At 48.4% G+C, this 26,011-nt stretch overlaps 1 protein-coding gene and 1 long non-coding RNA gene across 2 annotated transcripts in view; both read right to left on the reverse strand.

Moving 5' to 3' along the window:
- Positions 1-25,526, reverse strand: part of LOC120871033 (MLX interacting protein) — a 54,367-nt gene extending 28,841 nt beyond the window's left edge. The window contains exon 1 of the mRNA XM_040250654.1: positions 25,027-25,526. Within this exon, the coding sequence (XP_040106588.1) occupies positions 25,027-25,439 (413 nt within the window). The 5' untranslated portion in view covers positions 25,440-25,526. The remainder of the gene's footprint in view (positions 1-25,026) is intronic.
- Positions 18,339-20,597, reverse strand: LOC120871101. Its single transcript, XR_005722948.1, has 3 exons — positions 20,145-20,597; positions 19,671-20,102; positions 18,339-19,572 (listed from the first exon to the last, which is right to left on the reverse strand). It is a non-coding gene; the product is annotated as an uncharacterized LOC120871101 (long non-coding RNA).
- Positions 25,527-26,011: the final 485 nt, after the last annotated feature.

The following is a 26,011-nucleotide window of genomic DNA, read 5'->3' on the forward strand; positions in this document are numbered from 1 at the left end:
AACAGGGGTGAAAGATGAAAAGAGGTTTTGATTTATTACCATATCCCAATTTTAACCTCTGATCTTTATGTGTTATAAACCCAGCTGCAGAGCTACTTGCCATCTTAACTGCTGTTGCAAATGCTTAAAAAGAAAAGTGTTTTTTTATGGCTCCCTGAGAGGGTAAACACACCTTTAGCTACTACAGTGCTATAAAAATCAAGGTCAGGGTGACTTATCTCTTTCATTTCCCCCTGCTTCAAGGCCTCCTGGGAGAGCAGACGAAAATAAAATGGGAATATCTAAGGCACAAATAATCCAACAAACGGCAGGGCTGCGGGTAAAGTCCACCCAAAAACTGATGGAACATTTTATTTTCTCAAAATTGAAGTCCCTGCTATGCTGAGGACTATGCGCCACAATCACACACAAAAGCAACAAATGGGCCGGGCAGGAGTTTGTGGGGCAATGAGAGACTGAACCAAACGGCAAGATTTTGTGCTGTTTATCCTACAGGTCTTTGGGGACCAGTGTGCATTTGCAGGGAAGAGGAGTTGGCGGAGAGGTACGTGAACAAAACCTGAAGCCAGCCATTTACAGGGATTTTTTAAAAAATAATAATTTTATTTATTTTTGGCTGGGCTGGGTCTTTGTTGTTGCACACAGGGTGGGCTTTCTCTAGCTGCAGCGAGTAGGGGGGAGCTACTCTTCAATGCAGTGGCTTCTGTTGCAGAGTGCAGGCCCTAGCCATGTGGGCTTCAGTAGTCACAGCATGTGAGTTCAGTAGATATGGCACACGGGCTTAGCTGCTCTGCGGCATGTGGGATCTTCTCGTACCAGGGATCGAACCCGTGTCCCCTGCATTGGCAGGCACATGCTTCACCACTGAGCTGCCAAGAAAGCCCTACAGGGACTTTTTAACCGTTAAGTTTCAGAGTCTTTCTATTATTGCAAGGCCTGGCTACGCTTTCTTGGCATAAGAAAGAAGGATAACATCTGATTCCTCTCATGTCGAAATTCCAGGTTTTACTGAGGAAATCTGATCCTGTCCACTGTGCTGTCCTGATGACAGAAAAATCTATCAACAGAATCTCAGGCCAGGCCACCTTCATGGGTGGAAACACCACGTGCCTCACGATAAGGGCTGACTCCGAAGTACAGCAGAAGCTTTTACTCAGAAGGACGCTTTCCTAACCACCTGCAACTCGCCCATCCATGTCCCCGCCTGCCGGCCATGTGGCCTCAGGCAGACAGCTGGCCTTCCATAACTTCGCTTTCTTCGGGGAAAAGACAGTCTTGTTTCACAGAGCTGTGGCAAGAATGAAGTGAAGAAGGTATTCAGAATGGACTGACAGGGTGTGGAACACAGGAGGTTCTTGATAAAACGGATGAATGCATCCAGCTGACATTTCCCACGACGTTCGGAACAGTTCTGACCCTAGGCTGTGAGAAAGCACAGTTGAAGGACTCTTGGCCGCCTCAGCCAAGCCTCCCAGCGACTCGACTCAAGGGACAAGGAGAGAATGACTGTTAGGGGTGGGTGATGAGCAAAGGTCCTTGAGAGCCAAAGAGAACTACCACTTAGAGATTAGATACGCGGTTCTTCAATGAAAAGGCAAATTGAATCCCACCAGTACTGGCAGCACAAACACAACTCTCTTTTTTTATTAGCACCATTTCACTCTCCCAGCCCAGACAAGTATCTACATAGGAGAAAAGCCTAAGAGCTCTTCAACAGGAACTGGAGCCTGCCATTCCCCGTGCGCCCAGCCTCCCGAGCAAGAAAACGCCGCCAGGGACCCATCACTCACCCCTCACCTCAGCTCTCAGGCACCCTTCACAGCAAGGCCCTGTATCAAGCACCACTCAGGCAGGCCAGCGAGGGGAAACCTGGGAGACGGCGGGAGGGAGAGAGGGAAAACCCAGGCAGGAATGCTGAGGGTGCAGTTCTAAGCGCTGCAGGTACTCCAGGAGAAAGTGGACAGGCCAGTTGGATTCACATTTTAAGTCGTGTTGTTGCTGTTGTTTAGTCGCTTAGTTGTGTCCGGCTCTTTTGCGACCCCATGGACTATAGCCTTCCAGGCTCCTCTGTCCATGGGGTTTTCCTGGCAAGAATACTGGAGTGGGTTGCCATTTCCCTCTCCCAGGGATCTTCCCGACCCAGAGATTGAACTCGCATCTCTTGCATTGGCAGGTGGATTCTTTACCACTGACCCACCTGGAAGCCCTTTAGGTTGTGCAGCTGATGGCTAAGCCTCTTTCGGTTCAAAGCCCGTAATTCTAAGAATCTAAAAGAATAAAAAATAATGAAAGGTACCAAGTGAGAAACGACTGCCCTAAAATGATGAGAAGGCAGCTGCTGGAACAAATAAAAAGGGAAAGGCCACAGTTTTCATTCCTCAGCTTTTTATAAGGCTCAGAGAAATACGTGTTTTGATAAAGAAGAGCCTGCGAGTCCACCGTGCTTTCACAGCCACGGAAGCAAACGCAGCCATAACTGTAGGGAGAAATCGTCTGCCGGCCAGGAAGTGAAGCCTCCCAGCAACACTTGCCAAGAGCCTGTGTACGACGCGTCAGACTCTGCGTGGAGGACTGGGCGCAAAAGCCAGGCTGCGGCCCTCGGACCTCACAAGCTAATGGGAAAGTCAGAAATGTCTTGCTTCGAGGGAGAGAGCGCATGCGTGCAGGGCAGGAAACAGCAGGGAGCCCAGTGGTGGGTTCAGGATGGCTTCCTCAAGCAGGGTGCCTGAGCCGAGTCTCCAAGACGGGCGGGACTTAACCCGGAAGAGGGGCTGTAGAGAAAAGGGTTTCCGGCAGGAGGAGTAAAGAGGTCTTCCTCAAAATATCAGCAGTTATGGCTTCTGGTGCCCTGCCTCCTCTGTTCTTAGCTTGGATGACGGGAGTTAAGAGTGCTGACTGTTGGAGCCTTAAGTTCTCCACCTCACTGCTGCCTCCCCTTTTCTGGTGGGCTCGGGTCCGCTACAGTGGTTATACTCTTGGGAGAAGAAGAGAGCCGTGGAAAGTCAGCGTGTCTCTGTCTCACACTCGGGTTCAGTGTAATTTTCTGAATCTATAGTCCAAAAAGACGATAGGGCAGGAGGAAGAGCTAGCTTCTCATACCAGTTATTTAAATAGAGCAGAATGAGGATACTTCCCTGGGGTTCCAAGGGTTAGGACTTTGCCTTCCAATGCAAGGGGCGCAGCTTCAATCCCTGGTCGGGGAACTAGATCTCACATGCCTCAGAGCCAAAACACCGAAACGTAAAACAGAAGCAATGTTGTAACAAGTTCAATAAAGACTTTAAAAATGGTCCACGGTTAAAAAAAAGAAAAAACTTAAAAAAATTTTTAAAAGCAGAATGAGAAAGAGGGGAAAGAGAGAGGAAGGAAAGAGAGGGTAGGGTTTAAGAAAGGGAAGTTTTAGAAAGAAATCTCTTGTACTATTAGGGGTTTTGAAAGTAAGAGATACAGACACATTAAGCAAGTATAGCAAAAGTTAACAAATGTAAACTGTATGGGCAGTGATTATAAATATGATGGCTGCACCATTACTTTAACTTTTCTGTTATCATTTTTTATAACAGAAAGATAAAAAAAACTGGAGAAGAAAAGACCCACATCCCAACTTAAAAAAAAAAATCCAAAGAATTAAAAGGAAACTCACAAATATAAAATAAATGGTCAAATTCAGGGAACAAATGATAAACTACAGATCAAAGAGATGCAAATTAAAACACCAGAGATGCCATTTTTTGGCTCAGATTAACAGAGTTTTGAATGCATAGTAATAATGGTACCTAATATTTTTGTAAAGGTGTAGCCATTTTTGGAAATCATTTGACAGTTTTTTATGAAGTTAAACATATACTTTACACATCACCAAACATTCCCCAAGAGAAATAAAATATACGTCCACACTAAGGCTTGTACATAAACATTCGTAGCAGCTTTATTCGTGATAAAGCTGAAAACAATGAAAGGAAGACAAGCCAAATGTCTACCAACAGGTGAATGGATAAGACAGGTTGTGGTCTATCCAGGTAATAATACTTATACATGGAGCAACATGTATGACAGATGAGTTAAATATATGCTGAACAAAAGAAGTCAGGTAAAAGAGTATATCCTGTATGATTCTATTTACATAAAACACTGGACAAACTTAAGCTACAGTGAGAGAGACAGAGATGGGGTAGAATGCCTGGGGAGGGTCCAGGGGAACCTTCTTGGGTGGTGGAAGTGTCCTGTATCTGGGCTGCAGTGATAATACACGTATACACTGTATGTGTATATCTGTCAAAATTATACAGCTGCACATCTAAAAGGGTGAATTTTATTGTTTACATATTAAACCTCAATTGAGCTGATTTAAAATGACTTGGGTTTGATCCCTGGGGTTGGGAAGATTCCCTGGAGAAGGAAAAAGCAACCTACTCCAGTATCCTTGCCTGGAAAATTCCACAGACAGAGGAGCCTGGTAGGCTTCAGTCCATGGGGTCACAAACAAGACACAGCTGAGCAACTGACAGAGCACACACATATAACTGCGCATCTAAAAGCATGTATTTTATTGTTTACATATTAAACCTCAACAGAGCTGATTCAGAATTTAAAATTACAGTAATGAACAACCCAGAGCTGGGGGGGATATAGGCAAATGGGCTCTTACACACTGCTAGTGGGGATACTAGTCAGTACAACCTTTTTTTGGGGGGAGGGCAGGTAATAGCTTTATTGTGACATAATTCACATACAATTCACTTATTTGAAGTACACAATTCAATGGTTTTAGTGTGCTCAGAGAGTTGTGCAACTATCACCACAATCGAATGCAGACCATCTTCACGACCTCAAAACAACATTCTGTACCCCTTAGTCATCACTTCCCAATCCTGAACAACTACTAATCCACCTTCTCCTTCTCTACATGTGCTCATCCTGCAGGGTTCATATAACTGGAATCATACAATGCGTGGGTTTTTGTGACTGGCTTCTTCCACTTAGCATGTCTGCAAGGCTAATCCATGTTGGAGCAAGTGTATCATTCCACTTCGTGGTTGACTAATATTCCACTGAACGGATAGATAACATTTTATTTATTCATTAGCTGATGGGCATTTGAACTGTTTCTACCTTTTGGCTACCAGGAACACTGCTGCTAAGAACGTCTGTGTGCAGTGCTTTCCTTTCTCTCAGATACATACCTATGAGTGCAATTGCTGGGGCAAATGTCATCTCTGTTTAAGTTTTTTAGGAACTACTATGCTGCTTTCTACAACAGCTACACTATTTTACATTTCCACCAGCACTATAGGAAGGTCTCAATCTGTCTACATGCTCGCCAACATTTATCACAATCTAGTGGGTGCAAAGCAGGATTGCAATGTGGGTTTGACTTTCATTTCTCTAATGATTAGTAGTGTTGAACATCTTTTTACATGCTTATTGTGAAAGTGCTAGCTGCTCAGTTGTGTCTGACTCTTTGCAACCCCATGGACTACAGCCCACCAGGCTCCTATGTCCATGGAATTTTCCAGGCAAGAATACTGGAGTGGGTTGCTATTTTCTTCTCCAGGGTATATTCCTGACCCAGGGATCGAACCCAGTTCTCCCACACTGCAGGCAGATTTTTTTTACCGTCTACACCAGGGAAGCCCATATATCTATAATATCTTTAGAAAAATAACTATTCAACTCCTTTGCCTGTTTTTAACTGGGCTGTTTGTATTTTTATTTTTGAGTTGCAGAGTTCTTTATATATTCCAGATGCATAGTCCTTACTGGATGTATGATTTGCAAATACTTTCTCCCATTATGGGCTTCCCTGGTGGCTCAGATGGTAAAGAATCTGCCTGCAGTGCAGTAGACCCAGGTTTGATTCCTGGTTCAGGATGATCCCTGGAGAGGGGAATGGCTACCCACACCAGTATTCTTGCCTGGAGAATCCCATGGACAGAGGAGCCTGGTGGGCTACATACAGTCCATGGCATCGCAAAGAGTCAGATACAACTGAGCAACTAACACTTTCTTTCTCCCATTATAGAGGTTGTCTTTTCTTTTTTTTTTTAATTTATTTTTAATTGGAGGATAATTGCTTTACAATACTGTGTTGGTTTCTGCCATACATCAACATGAACCAGCCGTAGGTACAGGCTCCTCCTCTGGACCCTCCCTCCCATCCCACCCACCCCTCTGGGTTGTCAGGGTGAGCAAAGGTTTGAGCTCCCTGTGGGTTGTCTTTTCTAATTGATACAACTTCTGAAAACCAGTCTGGCAACATATATCCAAGACTTCAGTGTGAATCTTTAATCTTACAGTTTTACTTTTAGGAGTGTATCTTACGAAAACAACTAAAGGAGAATGAGAAGAGGTATAAATAAGAACACTCATCAAAGTACTTCTTAAACTGAATCTTAACCCTTACCTCACACCATATGTAAAAACTGACTCAAAATGGAGTGCAATCCTAAACGTAAGAGCTAAAACTATAAAACTTCCGGAAGAAAACCTAGGAAAAAAATATTAGAGGTCCTGGGTTTGGCAAGATTCATTAAATAGAACACAAACAAGCAAGAACCATTTAAAAACAACATCCATTGGCCTTTATCAAAAGTAAAAACTGTGGCTCTTTAATGATGGTACAGGTCTATCTTTACCTATGCAGGCACAGAAACAAAGTAAAAAGGGTACCGTGATAAAATAAACAAACCCAGGAAGATGTTTCAGAGGATTCTGCTCTTCTAATTCTGTCTTCCTGAAATGCCTGAATACTCCATTTGACAATGACTATGCATATCTATACAACAAGGAGGAGGGCTGGAAAGGAAACTTCATAAAACTATTTCCACTCTGAAAAGGGGAAAAAGTGAATTTCCTTCTCATAATTATTAGAAAGAAATACTTAATTAGCCAGGGGACTTGGTTTATCATGTTGATTTGGAGTTGTGTTTTTTTTTTAATTTGCCACATTTCAGAAATGAGAACACACTGGCATTTTCTTAAGAGCTTAATATTCTTAAGATCTGCAGATAATTTCTTTCATACATACAAGTTAACCCATTCAACAAATTTCAGTGATGTAACTGGATAACAATGGCTTAAAATCACTCTGTAAAAGAAGTTTAGAAGTATAGCATTATCTCACAACTAGCTGAAGCTTAGTTTAGGTACACTGAAGAAAGTGAAAATAATTCAAGACAGATAGTAAAGGTCTGTGCACTTGACTCAGAGGAGAGTCTCTAAGCCCTCACTAAGTTAATTACTCTCATTTTACACTCAATTTAACAAGTTATGCAAACCAATGGAAAACGGGAGGCCCCGGACAAAAAGGGAACGGAAATGGCAAACTCACTGCAGAACGGGTGGCAGCCAACAGCCCGGAGGAGACAGGTCATTGAAGATTTGAAAACTCACTTGAGAGATTGAGATGGTTGAGTAGAGAACTGAACATACTGCCTCGGTGCAGCTTCATCAAGAAGCCACTATGGTGCTAGGACTACACAGGAAATAACACTCAGAAATAGGTTTCTAAATAATCAAACATTACATTAGACTCAGTACGTTCAAGGAAGCAGTGCAGGGACCTCCGTGGTGGTCCAGTGGCTAAGACTCTATGCTCCCAATGCAGGGGGCCTGGGTTCGATCCCTGGTCTGAGAACCAGATCCCACACCACAATTAAGAGTTCTCATGTGGCAACTAAAAACCCCACACACTGCAACGAAGACTGAAGATCCTGTGTGCCAAAACTAAGGTCCAGCACAGCCAAATAAATAAATATATATATATATATTTTTTTTTTAAAAAGAAAGCATTGAAGATTATTACCCATTTGAGAGGGATTTCCAGTTCTCATTAAGAAGGGCTGATTTTATAAAAGAGATGATTAATGAAATAAACAACGGTGATCTGGAAAACTGGCTTGTATCAAAGGAAGCTCTAATCCTTAAGAGAAGGGCAAACAAATGAGTCATTTTTGCAAACATATTTTAATAGCTACCCACCCAACTTTAATACCACAAAATTCAAAGGACTGAACTAAAGAAGCAATTCAGCTCCACTGATAGGTTCTTCTGTGCTCCCCAAGCCCCTCATGGAGGTGGTTCCCAAGACTGTATCTAAGGGAAAACTAACAATGTGGACAAGGGCATTTTACATCATCCCCTCCCGTCCTCCCAGCTTTGTCCACCTCACAGACTCTCTGGCCTTTGCAGCTCTATCTTTGAGAAAACAAGCACTTGAGCTTGTCTGTCTGGGGTCAGGGTCATTAAAAAAAAAAATGTTTCTCATACTCTGCGTTTCTCCTAAGCTCTTCAAACGTCATTTCGTGACCACACTGGACTTGGAGAGCTATCCAGATGCAGGGGAATGAAATTCCTGGCACTGGAAGCAAATGGAGGCCCAGGCTTTCCGGTGTGAGCTCCCTCACTCCCTCAGGAGTTCCTGGCAGCCTCACCCCAGCTGCTGGGATTCCCACAAAGACAGCCGGACTGGACCAATCTGACCACACAAATGTGGAACTGATGAGGTACTGGTACCAGAAAGGACCGAAACTCTGGGTGTCTGGCCCAGGCTCAAGGGACAGCAGCTGGGAGTCCAGCCAGCCAAAGGAAAGATTCGCTCTCCAGATTAACCCCGCAGCTTGAGGCATCATACACAACAGGGAGAGATGGCAGGCTAAAAGGTCACAGCGGGGGTCAGCTCGGCAGCAAGGCTGCGGGTAGGGCACCTTGCCGGGACAAGCGAGCGCCACGGGAGGTTGAGGCCACGGGCAGCAGCCTGGTTCTTAAAAGCTCCCTTCCTCCAAGAGGCCAAGACAGCTGAATTCCAGCTGGGGTCCAGCAGCAGCCTGGGACGCCGGCTGACCAGGAGCAGACTGTCTGCTCTGGATGCTTAACTGATCACCTGAGATGCTGCTGTGCAGACAGGGCAAGGGAGAGCAGTTTCTCCCCTCTGGATTTCACCTCCCCCCAGGAACGCTGCTGAGGTGGAAGAAAAACAGCCGTTACTGAGCACTGGAGCGACGGAGCAATTCAAAGTGAACCAACTGGTGCTTTATCCCAGACAATGATGGCTTTGTCGACAGACTGCAACAGCCCAACAAACCCTGCACGCCCCTCCTCATTTCCATCTCTGGTCCCCAGGACTTGGAGACACCAGGCTGAAAAGAGGGAAGAAAGTTACTCTCAGAAACTAACAGCGTGTGACGCAACAGAGGCAGGCCCGCTGCCATTCAGCGATGACGCATCACCCAGGCTGGCCGTCCTGCAGTCGTGGGGTTCCTACTGCGCCCAGGACACAGCTGAGTCTCACATACTGATGCGCTGCCAGGGGTCCTGGCCAACAGAGAGCACAGGGCTGAAGCGTCAAGCTTGTTTACAGTGCTGCTGGGTCACTGTTCCAGCCCATTAGCGGGGCAGCTTGCTCGGGATCGCTTCTGTGTTCAGTCTGGACTACGCTGTTCTTTCTCTCTTGGTTTGCCTTAGCCAAGGAAACTCACTTGCCCTTACATGGACACTGCTGCAAGGACTCTGGCTTCCCAAGTGGCACTAGCGGTAAAGAACCCGCCTGCCAGTACAGGAGATGTAAGAGACACGAGTTCGATCCCTGGGTGGGGAAGATCCCCTGGAGAAGGAGATGGCAACCCACTCCTGTATTCTTGCCTGGAGAACCCCATGGACAGAGGAGCCTGGCGGGCTACAGTCCACGGGGTCGCAAAGAGTTGGACACGACTGAAGCGACTTAGTACTCAGAGCATTAGCACACTCAAGACCTCAGCTAGAGCCATTGAGCCGAGGTGGCTGCTCCCAGCTTTCCAGAAGCCTGAAAGCTGCCACCCTCTAGGGCGGAAACCAGAGAAGATTCTCTCTGCAGGTTAAGAGCCAGGGGGTAAGAGAGACCAGAAGATGACACCCCCTATTTCTCACACCCCGCCCAGCCCTGCTCACTAAATCCATACTTTACCAATCACCTCAAACGACCACAAATACACCCATGGCTCCAGGGAGCCAGCAATTGGCAGGAAAATAGAGATAAGCAAACAAACTTATCAGGCAAAAAAGCAGCTGGCTACATACAGGCTGGCCAGCCCGACTGTAATCAGTAGGTCTCTGACTGGCCGCTGTGGGAAGCATCCGAAGGCCATGCCCACCAGGTAAGTTTCCTCAGCACCACCTGCCTGCCAGCTCGCAGGTACTGTGCCGGGACATCGTCAAGGACAAGCCAGGGGCTGAGCTGATAGCGGGGTTCTCTGCTTTTCTGAGAGCTTTTTTCCCAGGGAACAAAGTCTTCTGCCAAGGTTTCTTGTGGGGGAAAAAAAAATCATGAAATTCAAAACTAAGAGGAATTGAAAACTGGTCCAGTCACTAGGGAGCCAGGCTGGGAGAGAGCTGGGAGGCGAGGGCAGGCTCTGCTGGGCTAGAAGATGGGGGTCACAGTGAGGAGCTCTGGGCTAGGATGCAGCCAGTGAAGCTGGATGCCCCAAGGGCAGCCGAGCCTTGCCACTGGGCCTAGGGAGTTGTAACAACCTCACCCAGCATTTAAAACATCACCCAAGTCCTCTGCCTTATATCAGACCCCCCGCCACACACTCTTGCCACCAGTGTGGGTGGGCAGACAGACAGAACCACAGAAACCCCACAGTGGATCAGGCTGCCGAGTAAGGCTGCCAGAGAGCCAGAGCTCAGCACCTCTGGGCTTGATGGGATGGAAAGCACTTAAGCTTTTCCAGAGAGCTGAGTGAGCTCTCCTTTCCATGTACCAAGTCACCCCGGCATCTGTTCTGTGACTCGCAGGGACACGCATCCACGTGGCTCCGGGCTCAGGTGAGCGTGCCCCAGCTGGACGGGCCCACAGCTGGAACCACCAGCTTTCCTGAAGCTCAATGCTCTCTCCCTGCCTCTGGAGAAACAAAAGGCCGAGGGGAGGCATCCTCCTGCTGGCAGGAGTGAGGAGCCTCAGCCTTGGGGTGGGGACGTGCAAGCTCGGCCGGGGTCCAGGCACGCAGGTAGGCATGCTGCGGGGTGTGTCGGACACCCTCCCCTGCGTCCCCTGCCCCTCTGCAGGCTGGCAGTGCAGCCAGCCTTCCTCTCTCCGGCCTGAGGCGCAGAGCAAAGGCTGCTCTTGGGCTGCAACCTGCTCACCTCCACCCTCCACACACACCTCAGCCAAGCGGGCAGGGGCGGGGAACAGGCCAGGCCGGGGAACCCTGACCCTTTTCTTCAAGGGTCCTGCTGAAAGGTTCTCAGGGAGAGAGTTCTTCCTGTGAGGAAGGAGGAGGAGGCAGAAGGATGTTTTCAGAGAAAGTAGGGATAAGAGAAATGGAAGAGGGGCTCAGGAACACAAAAATCATGTGAAATGGTCTCAAGGTCCACCAGAGAGGGATTCCATAAGTGACAGCATACCCACACAAGAAGTACTACTCAGCCACTAAAAAGATACTGCAGATGAGTATTTGGGAAAGGCATTCATGATCTATTTAAATACAAAAACAAAACACCCTTACTCCACCCGAAAAATAAAAACCCCACAAGGTCTGTGAGAATAAACACCAGGGATACGATGGTGGTTATCTGTGGGTATTGAGTTTGGGGATTTTTTCCCTGGAAGGGGGCCCAGAAATACAGTCAAAATCCAAAAAGTAAGGTCCTAAGCTTAGAAGAGTAATATCCCCAACTTCTCAATAAGCATGCTTGCCGTCGCTCTGAGAAGTACAAACTGTATTTCAATCTGGCTCAGGAGCAAAGTCTTGGCCTTTAAGAACCATAAAGCTACTTGCCAACACCTCTGTAGATCAGATCAAATACGGACAGAAACTTCAAGAGGTGGAAAGCCTCAGATCGTGTGGAAGGTGGCTGTGCGAGAACGTTGTGTGTGTGTCTGTGTGTGTGTGTGTCTGTGTGTGTGTGTGTCTGTGTGTGTGTGTCTGTGTGTGTGCTGCGCGAGAACGTTGTGTGTGTGTGTGTATGTGCTGGGGGAAGGGTTCAAAGCAAGCACGTCCCTTCCTTTAACTACCTCAAACACACACACACACACACAGGTAGTTAACTGCAAAGCACAGCCAGAGGCCTGTAACACAACGTCCAATATGCAGGTTAGAAACCTTGAACGGGGGCCAAGTAAGAGGCCTCTTCTGTCTAACTTCAAGCTATAATTTTGTTTCAGCGACAACCAAATCAACTGTCTGGAGTTAAGTCAAATGATTATCCCTTTCCTCTACCCTGGAATCACCCTATGAAAACAGCCCTGCCTCAGGCAGGTCTGGTGGTGAAGTTAAGGGATAACAGTTAGAAATGGAATGTAAAATGATGAGTAACCTGCTGTCCAAGAACTTCACGTGGAGAAGTGAAATGAAGTCAACTCTCCACCCCCAAATCATGATCATTTAAAATAACTGCCCTGGTTCCTCATAACTCTACGAGTAACTGTCTACCAGGAGCACACACACCTCTGGGGTTTACCAGGAGGACAGTCTTGGACTTTGTTTTCAGAAGATGATGGTTCTGACTGTATGAACATAAACATTTCATGAAGGCACACCTAAGAGTGAGAACACCTCACAAGATATCCCCTGTGCCAGGGCTGCCCTTGTGGCAAAGAGCACCACACATTCCTTCCTCCCTTAGGCCAAGACTCAGTTCTAGACGAGATCCAACCGTGGGACTTCCCAGGCGGTCCAGTGGTTAAGAGTCTGCACTTTCAATGCAAGGGGGGCGGGTTCGATCCCTGGTTGGAGAACTAAGATCCCACATACCATGCGGTGCAGCCAAAACAGATTTTGAGAATAAATTAAAAAATAAAAAGAAAGGCCAATAGATAAGCAGATGCAACCGAGATTAAACTCATTTCCCTAGAATTCCTCATACTTGAACTCAGACCCAAGGTAGAAATGGAAATGTAGAGTTCACATACAAATTCAGATTTCTTCCAGTTTTCAAATATGCCAAACCTGTAACACTGAGCTCAATTTCCCAAACAGCTAGAGTCACCTGGAGCTGGGTGATGGCTGCCCCCCCGTAGAGCCGGCAGGTACCCACCAATTCACCACAGACACCCGCCCCCACCGCCCCGCTGCTCTTCCATCAGGCAGGCCTGGTCAACTGCAGTTTACAGTGGCAGGGTTTTCATAATAAGTAAGTGCTTGTCTGTAACCATGACTCCATCAGAAGCCAGAAAATAAAAGACAGCAAACGTCCTCTGCGCCTTACCGATGACCCTCACTTTTATCTCCTGACCCTTGTGGGCATTTGACTTTGTGACCCCCTGACCCAGACAATGTTAAAAGGAAAAAAGGCCTTAACAGGATAACCTTAGGGTGATTTGTGGAGCTTTGAGGTAACCTGGAGAACTGAATTCCTGAGTCGATTTTAATCTAGGGGAAATGCTCAGGGTAGGTCACCTTCCCAAGCAGTCTCTCATTTACTGTACACAGACGAGATGGAAGACAGAGACTCTTGGAACTCCTAGATACTGACATATTTAGCATTTAAGATCTCTAATAAGACTCCCTAAAGATACTGTTGAAAACCTGAATGGTTTGGGTTTTCTGTCGGTGGTGTTTTTTATTCGAGAATAACTGCTTTACAATATTGTGCTGGCCTCTGCCACACATCAACGTGAGTCAGCCTCAAGTGTACACATGTCCCCTCCCTTCTGAACCCCCATCTCCCTCCCCATCCACCCCTCCAGGGCTGTCACAGAGCACCGGGTTGAGCTCCGTGTCACAAATGGTAGTGTGCGGGCTTCCGTGCCACTCTCTCAATTCGCCCCACCGCTCCTTCCCCCGCTGCGCCCATAAGTCTGTGCTCTATATCTGTGTCCACTGCTGCCCTGCAAATAGGTTCATCAGTAGCATCTTTCTAGGTTCCATCTTCATGCATTAATGTCCAGTATCTGTCCTTTTCTGACTTACTTCACTTTGTATAATAGGCTCTCAAAGGAATACTATTCAGCTACAAAAAGAAGAACGCATCCGGGTCAGTCCTAATGACGTGGGTTTTTTTTTTAATAACAGCTTTATTGAGACATGATTTACACACCAAGAAATTCGCCTTTGAAAAGTGTTCACTGGTTTCTAGTATAGTCACAATACTATAAAACATGACCATCATCCTAGGAGATTCCTGCTTTTCCCTAGTATTCCCCTCTTCAACCTCCCTCACAGGCAAGTACTGATCTGATTTTTTTTCCACCGCAGATTAGCTCTGCCTTTTCTAGAACTTCACATAAATGGAATCAATATCTAATCTCTTGAGTAAGACTTGCATCACTCGACGTAATGTTTCTGACACATACCAGAAGCTTGTTCCTTTTTATTGCTCAATACAATTTACTCCTAAGGCTGTACCTCTCAAATACACCAGGTCCATGGAAGAAAAATAAGATTGGTAATAAGAATAAGACTGGTCATTCTAGTCTAACCCCCATGTCCCCTCTCACTTTTTTCCTTCCTTTACAATTAAAGACATCCTGACTTACAGGGCTAAGTGACATGCTGCCAACCAGCGGCACCACGTCTAGTGGTATTTGATCTTTCCACCATATTCGCTGTAGTTCCTAGGTTCACCTTGTAAGGAAGTCCCTAGCTGAATCTGTAAGAGAACTTTACTACAGAAAATGGAATATCAACATCCAAATAACGAAGCTATTAGGCTTCCCCTAAAAACACGCCTGTCAATGAATGGATAAACAAAATGCAGTACAATGACACAACGGAATACTGTCCAGGAATCAAAAGGAACAAAATATGGATGTGCATTATAAGCACAGATGAACCTCGCCAACCTCATGCCAAGTGAAAAAAGCCAGACACAAAATCATACAGTATGATTCCATTTATATGAAATGTCCAGAAAAGGCACAGACAAGCAGATTATGGACACAGAAAGCAGATTAACGGTTGTCTGGGGCGAAGGCAGGACCTGGGATTAAACATAAGAGAGCATGAGGGATCTTAGTGGGGTGACGGAATGTTCTAAAGCTGGATTCCAATTATGGCTACACAACAAAAAGGAAATCAATGACCGGCACACGTACAACGACTGCATCTTAAGGTACATGAATCCCATCTTGATAAAGTTGTTAACACCAACGATAACATAAACTCGTCTGCACAAGTGGAAGAAAGTCCTGCTCCAAGGCAGAGAAAAGATCTGTTTAATAATGTGAAGAACAACAACAACAACAAAATAATTATTTAAAGAACAGAGGAGCCTGGGTAAAAGGCCCCGTTACTCAGCTAGAAAATCGCTGTTTCAAACAGCAAGCTAATATGATCATGCACTGTTTTAAGAACTCATTGAAAGGGTTTCATTCTAATAAATAAGACGGATTTATAAATTCACTTTCTCTAGAAAGCATAGTATCTAGCTCTCTGGGCTGGTCCCAGAAGATGAGGCAGTCCATTTGCAAACGGGCCAGTGACCGCCTGAGCACAAGAAGGGGTTCTTTAGGCTGTTTTTTAAAAGCCAGAATATTGGGGAAATATCTGGAAACTAGTTTATTTCTCCTACTTTCTACCGAAGCAGCTGTTTTTCGTTTGATGACTGTCTGTCCCGTGGTGACGGAGCACAAGAGGACATCGTCTTCCCTGATGGCCTGTGCCCACAAGCCACAGAGGGAAGGAGTGGTAACTAGCTTTCAGAACAGGCCCTTCTACGCACACAGTAGTCCTCAACAGTGAAGAAGAGCGAACTAAGTCCCCGCGGGTCCCCTCTCCAGTGCCGTTCCCACCAGCAGCCTGGTTCTCCCTGACATCCCTTTCTGAGCTTTTACTTTCTGGCCTCACTCTTCACTGTTCTTCAACTGGATTCTTTTTTGTTTTCTTTTCTTTTTAATTTTTACACTATCACTTCTGAGACTTGAAAACTATCAACAAGGAATTCTGTTTCTGGAATTATTCCTCCAGATCTTGGACGTCCTTCTAGAGCTACCAAATAACCCTTTCTGCCCTGCCTCCTTCTAGAAGGCTTTTCTGATGGTGCAGTCCAACCCCAAACACACTAGGGATGCTCAATTTGGAGATGTTTCCTCGTAGGGCATTCGAGACCAGGTAGTACTCTTCTACCACAACCAAACCCAAGGGAGTAAAAATAATGTTTGAGATATGAGAGTATCTATTTCACAGAAAACAAAAACCACTGCCATCCCAAATATAAGCTCAAAATGCCAAAACCTCCCATGGCCAACTGGTCCCTTACAAGGCACAAGAGAGGTTAGGGAGATGAGATGTAGCAGCCAGGACAGAAGAAAGAATCTCGGTACTCTGGTGACAGTGAGGACCTCCCTGGACTGCAGAGCCCAAAACACTGACAGCCCCTTGCAGCCCCTTCTTAGGGAGCTGCCCCAACCACAGCCCATGCAGCCAAGTCAAGCACACAGCGCAGGTCCTCGACACAGCTCACATTAGTCACCCAGCTGACGGGCTCCCTGGCTTCCTCGTTTCAGTCACAGCCCCCACGGCTGAGACCAAAACCCTCAGGGCCACTGCTGATTCTTTGCTTACACCCCCACATCCCTTCCACCGGCAAGCTCAAACCTGCCCTGCATCCATGCACGTCTCACCACCTCCCAGCCACCATTCTGGTATCAGTGCCCCCGGCCCTCCTGTCCCCTGGTCCCCACTGCGCAGACTCAACAAGCCGGCTCCCCAAAGCAATGAACGGAATATCCTAACCTCCCACCTCCCAACCAAACCCATCTTCCCCTCTCCTCCCCCACACTCGCCCTGCCCTCAACCTGCTGGCCACCCTGGCCTTCCCAGCCCCAGAATGTGCCTGATCCTTCCACCTTGGGCCTCTGCCTCAGGCTCGTCCACCGCCTGGAATGACTGCCCTCGGCTGGCTCCCACTCACCACTCAGGTTTCAGCTCAACCTGAAATGTCAGCCCCTCGGAAGACTTCTCCAACACGCTGAGATACAGTGTCCGCCTACCCTCCCCCACCCGCTATCACTTTCCATCTTCTGGTGTGGTTGATGTTCTTTTGCGGCAGGAGCAATATAAATCTGATTTGCTTAGTGATTCCCTCAACTGACTATAGACCATGACTTTACAATACCTGTAAGTCAGGTCATTGTGCCAGACACCTCAAACACTCACATAGCTGTGCGCCACCTACATCTCAATAAAACTCCAACAACAAAAAGAATGCGCACATCATGTCTTGTTTACTGATGCATTCCCAAGGGCAGAACAGGGCCTGGCACCCATCAGAGGCCTGATTAATACTTTTGAAAGGAAAGGGCATCACTGGACGCTCTTGGGCTAGACGCACGCTCTGGGGACCCTGAGATTCTGATCAGAGAGGGTGGGGCCTGCTGGCCTCCCTCTCCAACACTTAAGCTGGAGACGACGGGCTAATTCAATTAGACACCTGGCATAGAGCACTGATGGTAACCGGAAGCTCTGAGCAGGTCTGTGTGTGAAACTCAGCCACCCGCGAGCTCCTGTCAGGCAGACGCAGAAACCCCCATAGGCAGGGGCTTTGAAGCAGAGGAGAGCAGAGGCAGATGAGAGCGCCAGCTGGCAGCAGCAGAAGTAAGATCCCAAAGCAAAGCAGGGTCTGAGAGAGGAGCTGAGTCACTTAAGGGGGTGAGCCTTAAGAAAAGGGCAAGCTCTCCCTGCTGAGGGCCTACCACAGCCCTGGACACCTCCAGAATCCAGAGGTCTGGCAGTCCTGGGAATCCTGGAGGTTCATGAACACACTTCCTGATCCCCGCAATAAACCCCCATTGCAAGGGCCAGCTTGAGAGGGGCCCTGATTCCCGCGGCCAAAGGGCTGTGCCTAAAACTCAAGCCCTGTGGCCCAGAATTCTAACCACAGACAGAATTCCAACAAGATAGAAAATATCACCTAAGATATATGCTGTCTGAACTGCACATATTAGACCCAAGAAGAAACTCAATTATGGGCAATAGGAGCTCACACTCTGAATTTTTCATCAGCCATATATGAATCCTTAAAGATACGTGCTGTTAACTTTCTACAATACCCTTATTCTAGGAACTGTGCTGGGGCAACAGAATAAGACCACTTTACAGACTTCCTTTTATAATGAGGGCCCTCCTATCATTAGATTGCCTGAAGCTGTCACTTCGCTAATACACTTTGCATAGTTTGACACAACGGCAGAGTGGAATGCTCAGCTTTTCTGCGGGGAAGGAGCCTGAAGAAAGACTTTTAGACCTGGGTTATGGGCTTAAACTGGAGAAACTGTTAAGGACATCCCCAGGTGGCAGAGTGGTTAGGAACTCACCTGCCAATGCAGGGGACATGGGTTCAATCCCTGCTCCGGGAAGATTCCACATGCTGCGGAACAACAAAGTCTGTGGGCCACAACTACTGAAGCCCGTGCTCCACAACAAGAGAAGCCTCTGCAATGAGAAGCCCATGAAGACTAGAGAAGGCCCGTGCAAAGTAACGAAGACCCAGTGCAGCCAAAAATAAAATTAATTAATTAAAAATAAACAATTATTGAAACCAGTCTGTATTAGTTTCAAACTGCTGCTGTAACAAATGGCCACAAAATTAGTGGCTTAGAACAACGCAAAGTTACTGTCTCACAGTTCTGGAGAATTGGGGCTAAAAGCAAGATATCCGGAGCGCTGGCTTCCAGGACTCCAGGGGAGAATCTGGTTCCTTGCCTTTTCTAGCTCCTAGAGGCTGCCTGTGTTCCTTAGCTCACGGCCCCTTCCTCCATCTTCAAAGTCAGCGACTTCAGGCCAACTCCTTCTCCTGCTAGTTCTCTCTTCTGCTTTCCTCTTCTTCTTTTAAGGACCCTTGTGACTACACTGGGCCCACCCAGGCAATCCAAAATAATCTCCCCATTTTCGAGACAGCTGATTAGCAACCCTACTTCCTCTCTGCCATGTGACCTACCGTATTCTCAGGTCCCAGGAATGAGCACGTGGATATCCTGGGGCACCACTCATCTGCCTCCCATCTCAGGTTGTGTGGGCCCCCCCCCACAAACACCACGTCATTGTCCCACTCCACACCAGCACCCCTAGACAAGAGTTCCACGGAGGGGGTTTCTCTTTGAGCAGCTGAAGAGAAACAAGGTCCACCAGAGGAGAGTTTATGATGTTGGCCACTAGGCCCCTGAGTTTCCCTGTTCAATTCCATATATTTATCTTAACTGCTTAGTATATTCCAGACACTGTGAAACTCCATGAGAAAGTCAAAGGTGAAGAGAGCAGGAGAATCATGTCTATGTAAATAAAGATATGAGGCACAATCAATAAGGTAGTGGATTTGCCTGGCATCAAGGGGTTCACTCCCTTTGAGAGGGACCACCGGGCCACAGGCACTTGAGCTGAGGCTTGAGGGAAGGGCAGGATTTCACCAGTGGGGAAGGGCGGCACGAGGAAGGGCATGGGGTGGCCTAAAGGCACTTGTTTTCCTCCTCTTGGCCCCCCTCTTCCAATCCTACAGGAACTAGCACTTCTACCTTCTCTCTTACAGAGCTGCACGCTTCTGTGAGCAGAGGAGGAGAATTTCAGCTCCAGAGACACCACCCTGGATAAGCTGCCTCACCTCTCGGCAACAAGGCAAATTAATTTTGTGCCTTTTTTTTTTTTGGTTTGAAAAATACGAATTCTTGGACTTCCTGGGAAGGTGAATCGTAATTTCTGATAGGTAACACAGGGAAGGGGAGATATGTATGAAACCCTGATGACACTGGAAACTGTCCACACTGATCCAGCACCTGCCTGAGAGGGCTACTGTGACTTAGGATAACCTAGAGACTCTAGGACACAGTAGTTGCTCAGTTAGTGTGAATTTCCTTCCCTCTAGAGAATGACTTCCTTCCATCCTCGCTTCCACCCCCTTTTCCCAGGCTCTTCCTAATCTGATCACCCTTCTTTGCCCTTCCATCAGGATGGCAATCAGCCAGCCAGCCTTTACATAAACAGGAAATGTGTCCTGACTACTAATGAGAAGAGACAGGTAAAAGGAATTCTTGGACTTCCTGGGAAGGTGAATCGTAATTTCTGATAGGTAACACAGGGAAGGGGAGATATGTATGAAACCCCGATGACACTGGAAACTGTCCACACTGATCCCAATTATGCAAACAGACACACACTCTTCTGGCTTCGGGACCGTCCTCACTGCTGCTGTTAGACCTGGTTCACGTTGCGGGACTGTCCTCACCGCTGCTGTTAGACCTGGTTCATGTTGTTTATCACAGCCCTTGCCAACTGTTCTACAACTGCTTGTTTATCTGTCCTCCACTCCAAGTCTGTGAGCTCTGGAGGACAGAGACTATTCTTTCTCATCTCTGGAGTCCTCACTCCAACCCAGCACGGCCCTTTAGTAGACACTATATAATGATTCAAGGCCAAAGAAAGCCCAAGAGGAGAGAAACTGCTTCTCTCAGGCATGGCTGCAGAAGAGTAAAACCAGTTTAGTCATCTGTGTGAATGGTCCTCATTTACAACTAGTTACCATGCCCAAGACTAGAAAGTTCTTCCTCGGAAAACTTAACATTTAGAGGACAATTGCTTTAAACCTTGAATCCTTGGCTGTCAGGAACAGTGGGTAACTATACATATGTATAGTCAATCCTAAAGGAAATTAGTACTGAATATTCATTGGAAGGACTGATGCTGAAGCTCCAACACTTTGGCCACCTGATGTAAAGAACTGACTTATTGGAAAAGACCCTGATGCTGGGAAAGATTGAAAGCACAAGGAGAAGGGGACTACAGACGATGAGACGGTTGGATGGCATCACTGACTCGATGGACATGAGTTTGAGCAAACTCTGGGAGTTGGTGATGGCCTGGTGTACTGCAGTCCATGGAGCTGCAAAGAGTTAGACACAACTGAGTGACTGAACCGAACTGATACATACATATTCAGGGCTACAGTTTAGAAACTTGTATCTTATGGATCCAAATTTAAAAGTTTCCTCGATTATCCATTGGAGCAGAGATCCACTGTCCAAGGACTTCCCTGGGGGTCCAGCAGCTAATACACCACACTCCCAATGCAGGGGGCCCAGGTTCGATCCCTGGTCAGGGAACTAGATCCCACATGATCTAGCAACTAAGAGTTCATATGTTGCAACTAAGAGCCCATGTAGCCAAAGTAAATAAAAAGAAAGAAAGAAAAATAATTTTAAAAAAAGAAAGAAATCTACTGTCCAGAAAGCTACTGTTTATCTCTAAATACATAAAAGAATCGTCTCTCTCCTCACCCCACAGATATTCACCCCAAAGGTCCCTAATAAAGTTACATAAAAAGGTAGAGAAGTGAAACCAAAACCAAGCCCAGAAAGCTATCTACTAGATGTGTTCAGAATCTGCGTGGGGGATTTACATGTGTGACATTCCTCGCAATGTTAAGAGGGAAAGAACCATGAACTATGTTCTAGAGGACACAGCTCCACTGTGGCGCTTCAGAGAGTATGGACAAGCCAAGAATGCATCCATTTAGCATCTGTCAAGCAGGCATTTAAAAGCCACATTAAAGACCCCAGTCAGATATGTTATTTCCCTTAGTTTACGGATGAGAAACTTGGGCTCCTAAAAAATGTCAGCTGAATGATGATGCAGAAGGGATTCAGCCCATTAAACCTCCTGTTGCTTCTTATTTGCCAGGTACTAGACCCATTCATGGGGTTTCCCCGATGGCTCAGTGGTAAAAATCTGCCTGCAATGCAGGAGACACAGGAGACGTGGGTTCAGTCCCTGGGCCAGGAAGATCCCATGGAGGAGGAAATGGCAACCCACTCCAGTACTCTTGCCGGGAAAATCCCATAGACAGAGGACCCTGGCAGGCTACAGTCCATGGGCCCACAAAGAATCGGACACGACTGAGAAGGCAGGCAGACCCATTTATAGACATTATCTCAGTTAATCCTCACTTCCATCCTGCAGGGACACCGTTCTCTCCACACGTCCCCAGTGGTGGACAGGAAACTTTAGAGAAGGCAAGCCATGAATTTCTAAGTTCTGCCTTGGGGAGAGGCAACTTCCTCTTCAAACATCCCAAAAACTGACCTCACACTGTAGGACCAAATCAAGACATTTCACTACAGGGGGTTTTCTCAGCATCATGGTGTGGGAAGGATGTGGATTTTTACGGCCAGCTACAGGAAGCTGGAATCCGTCCACACTGTTACCTGCCCAGGTGGACCACGGGGCACCCAACACCTTCCAAGGTCAGTCTTGCCAAAGACCATTCAGCAGTTCACGACTTTGCAAGTTCAGGGACAGATCATATTAGAGTCCCTAGTCCACTTCACACGACTGGGGAAAAAAACAACCACAACTTCCCCTGCCCTTAGTTCCTCCCCCAAAGAGCTGCTGAACCTCATCTGGAAACAGCTGGGAGGCAGCAGTTAACAGGAAACCAAACCCAGAGAGAGAAAAAAAAAGCACAGAGTGTACCAGGGAGAGTTAGGCGGCTAGAACGAAGAGGCCGGGGGAACGACAGGAAGCTGAAGTCAGAAAGAGCCCAGGCCAGAAACAGACAGAAGAGGAGGAGGCCCAGTGGCCAGGAGAGGGAGAAAACCTGGAAAACGGGGGTGAAGACGAAACATGGCCCTGAAAGGGGAGTGAGGCTACCTCTGGGGTTGTTTTCTTTCCTCCCTGCCCCCCATCTCGCAACCCTCCTTCTCTGAAAGCCAGTGAGCAGTCTTCACAGGATAGCTGAGGTCAGAAACATTTGTTCTCATGCTGCTTTCTGGGCCAGAGGCTGTGGCTCAGATAACTGGTTTTGAGTCCTTCTCCCGTCAATCTGTACCCATGTTCCACGCTGCCAACTAAATTCTGGGGCCACACAGATTAGCCTCAAGCAGAGAGGGACACGAAGAGCATCTTCATGAGAAATTACTGGGCGGATGCCCACTGGGGGACCCGCAGTGGCAGGAGACCCTGCACAGGGAATGACAGCAAAGCCGGATGGAGAACCAGCAGAGCTGGAGGTCTCGAAGAACAAGGTGAGCCTCGAACCAAACTAAGCGTGCATTCTGCAACCGAGAAAGTTAAATGAGCAACGGCTGGCTGCCAAAATATTTTAGAAAGAAGTGGAAAAAAAAATACCATTACTAAAATTCTTTGGTGTCATTTAATAATACGCCTTCAGGTTATTCAAACTGAGGGCAGAGGGCAGACTGGTTTATTTACCCTTTAGCAGAGCTTAGGTGAGCACTTCGGCCCATGCCTCCTGCCACTCCATCGCCCATTCTCTCTTTGTATGCGGAGAAGTTGATATTAAAATAAAGGCGAGGATTAAGTTTGCTTAATAGAACACATTCCTATCTTTCACCTCCAGGTTTGTTTGAAAGCCCTCTCCTTCTCACTGCACCGTATGCTACAGTCGAGTTGAGTTTGATCCCAACGAAGCGCTCAAAATTTGAGACCGAGTAAGCAGGGCTAACCCTGGAGGAGGAAATGGCAACCCGCTCCCATAGTCTTGCCTGGAAAATCCCACCGACAGAGGATCCTGGCGGGTTACAGTCCATGGGGTCGCCAAGAGTCAGACACGAGTGAGCAAGCACGCATGCACGAAGCAGGGCTAAAAGCGGGCAGAGGGCTGAGACCTCAATACCATTTGGGTTAAAAAAAAAAATCTTCACAGGCTCGGTGCCAGCTCAAACTGGCAAGACCAGAGAATCAGAGCAGAGCCTAACCAATGTGCCACGCAAAGTGGGTGGGAGGAGAGCTCTGCCATGTACTGCAGCCATGTGGCAAACAAACCATCAGGGAAGCCTTCAAGAGAGGAAATGGGGGCGGGCAGAGTGGGGGTGCATTTCAGGAACATAACAAAGGAACAAGTTGACTAATCATTTATTCCAGAGGGGGAAAATGCCACCGGGAGCTATGTATATCTAGCGTTTCAGCTTCAGGTAAATGTATAACTTGGGTATAGTTGGGGCTCACTGCTTTCCAAAAAAAGCGGGGGTGGGGTGTGTGGAGGGAAACGTTCGTATTCCTCGTGATACTGTTTCTGGAGTCTCCAAGGAAACTTTGTCTGCGCTGCCTGCAGCAGACACCTAAGACAGCCCCAGCCAGTCCAGTTACTAACGCAGTAATCTCCACTCTGCCGAGATCCTATCGTGAGCTTTGTGCAGGGCTGGGCTGCTCCGCACTGCAGCTCCTCCAAAGAAGTTCTGTTCCCGAGGCAGAAGTTATCTGAAGCAAATACCTGACAAACACTAAGGGAGAGTGGAAGGGCATTTTAAGCCGTGAGGTTAAACCCAGGCATTTCTGTGACTTGGGGAGAAAAAGAGATCTCCGCCTAGAGCCGGAGCCATAGGTGAGGATGGTGTCTGGGATGCCTGTCCTAAACATCTCCAAATAGTGTTTCAGGGCCAGCCCAAGGAGCCTCCAACTTGCCAGGGGGACAGCCTCCACTACCGAGGGCTAGGGCTTCAAGTCTTCCTAGGAGGCACTCAGGGCCCCTCCCAAGTGTGGGTAGGGGGAGGGCTTCCCAATCAAGAGGGCGTGAGGGAACCCAGCCTCTCTCACGATAAGAAAACTAGCTCACACTTCGGGAGCAACTAAATATGTGCCAGGCACTGAAATAAGCACTTTACCTATCTCATTCCATCCCCACAGCAGCCAACGGAGGCAGGTAATACTGTCACCCTCTCTTTATAAAGGAGGAAACGGGCTCGCAGATTTTACACAATCAGTAAACCAGCGCTTAACCACCCTGGACAGGTGGTCCCAACCACTATTCCCTATTGCCGGAAACACACAAAGCTTTGGGGGGAAGGGTGGATAAAGTCGAATAACACGAGGTACATCCTGTATTTACACCTTTTTCTAGTCTGAAATCAGTGGCCTCGAGACATTGGGCGCGGGGGTGCCTAGCTGGGGAATGTGAAGCCGGAAGAACTTAAGCCCTTGCAGACAGGGAAGAGGCCAGGACCTCCACCCCTCTCGTTTCCACTCGGGACCCCAGACCCATAAACCCGCCGGATGGGGGAAGACCCAAAGGGAATGCCTGAAGCTAAGAGGTCCCCCGGCGGCAGCCCTCCACGCTTGTTTTGTCAAAGGAGCCCCACTCAAGAGGTGGGGCCGGCCGGGTTCCTACCTGTAGGCCAGGGTCATGCACTCGAAGAGCTTGGTGAGCGAGGCGTCGATGGACAGGTGGCAGGAGCTGGTCTTGCCGAAGCTGTAGGTCTGGCACGTCTGCTTGTTGACCGTGTCGAAATCGTAGCCCTTCTTGGGCGGGTGCTCCCGGTGCGGCGACGACACCATGAAGTGGCCGCTGTGAATGATCTGCTGGCGGCGCGGAGGCTCCTCGCGGCCCGACCCGGCCTTGGGCGGCGGTAGCGCGGCGCTCGCCTGGCCCCTGGCCGGGGTGGCTGCGCCGGAGGTGGGCGGTGGGGACGGTTCATCCGTGTCAGAGTCGTCGTCGTCCTCGGGCACCTGGGGCTTCAGCAGCACGGCGCGGCCCCGACTGCGGGGCCGGCTCTGGGAGCACATGAAGACGTCGGCGGCCATGGGGGAGGCCCGGCCGGGGGCATCCCCCGGGGCGCAGGGCGATGCAGGGGAGCAAGCTAGACGGGGCGCCGGCCCGGGCCGGCCCGCGCGCCGACTGTCCGCGAGCGCGCGGCGGGGCGGGAGGGGGAGGGCGCGGGCCGACAGGGCCGCCTCGGCGCCGGCCCCGGCGTGACGTCACTGGCGCGTCTCGGCCAATCGGGCGTCCGCGTCGGCCTCTTAAAGGCGCAGGGGTCCTTTCCGTAGCTGGGCGGACAAAAAAAGAGGTGGGGGGGCGGAGGCCACGCCTCCAGGCCCCGCCCCTCGCCATCCCTTTCCCTTCGGGGTGCTGCGGGACATGGTGGCCAGGTGGTGTCACTCGCCAGTATCTTGGCCTAGGAGAGGCGTTGGCCAAGCAGGTCGTGCAGATCCCGCCTCACACTCCGGGGAATGGCTCTGCCGCCTCGCCGCGGCCGGACAGGCGCTCCACGTGGTGGGTGGGGGTGGCGCTCCTTCCCCCTCCCAGGCCCCGCTTTCTCCTGCAGGGCCCGGAACTGTGTCCTAATGGCTCTTCCGAGATATTGCTGGGCCCTGAG

This window comes from Oryx dammah, unplaced genomic scaffold, assembly GCF_014754425.2.
Source record: "Oryx dammah isolate SB20612 unplaced genomic scaffold, SCBI_Odam_1.1 HiC_scaffold_12, whole genome shotgun sequence".
NCBI lineage: Eukaryota > Metazoa > Chordata > Mammalia > Artiodactyla > Bovidae > Oryx > Oryx dammah.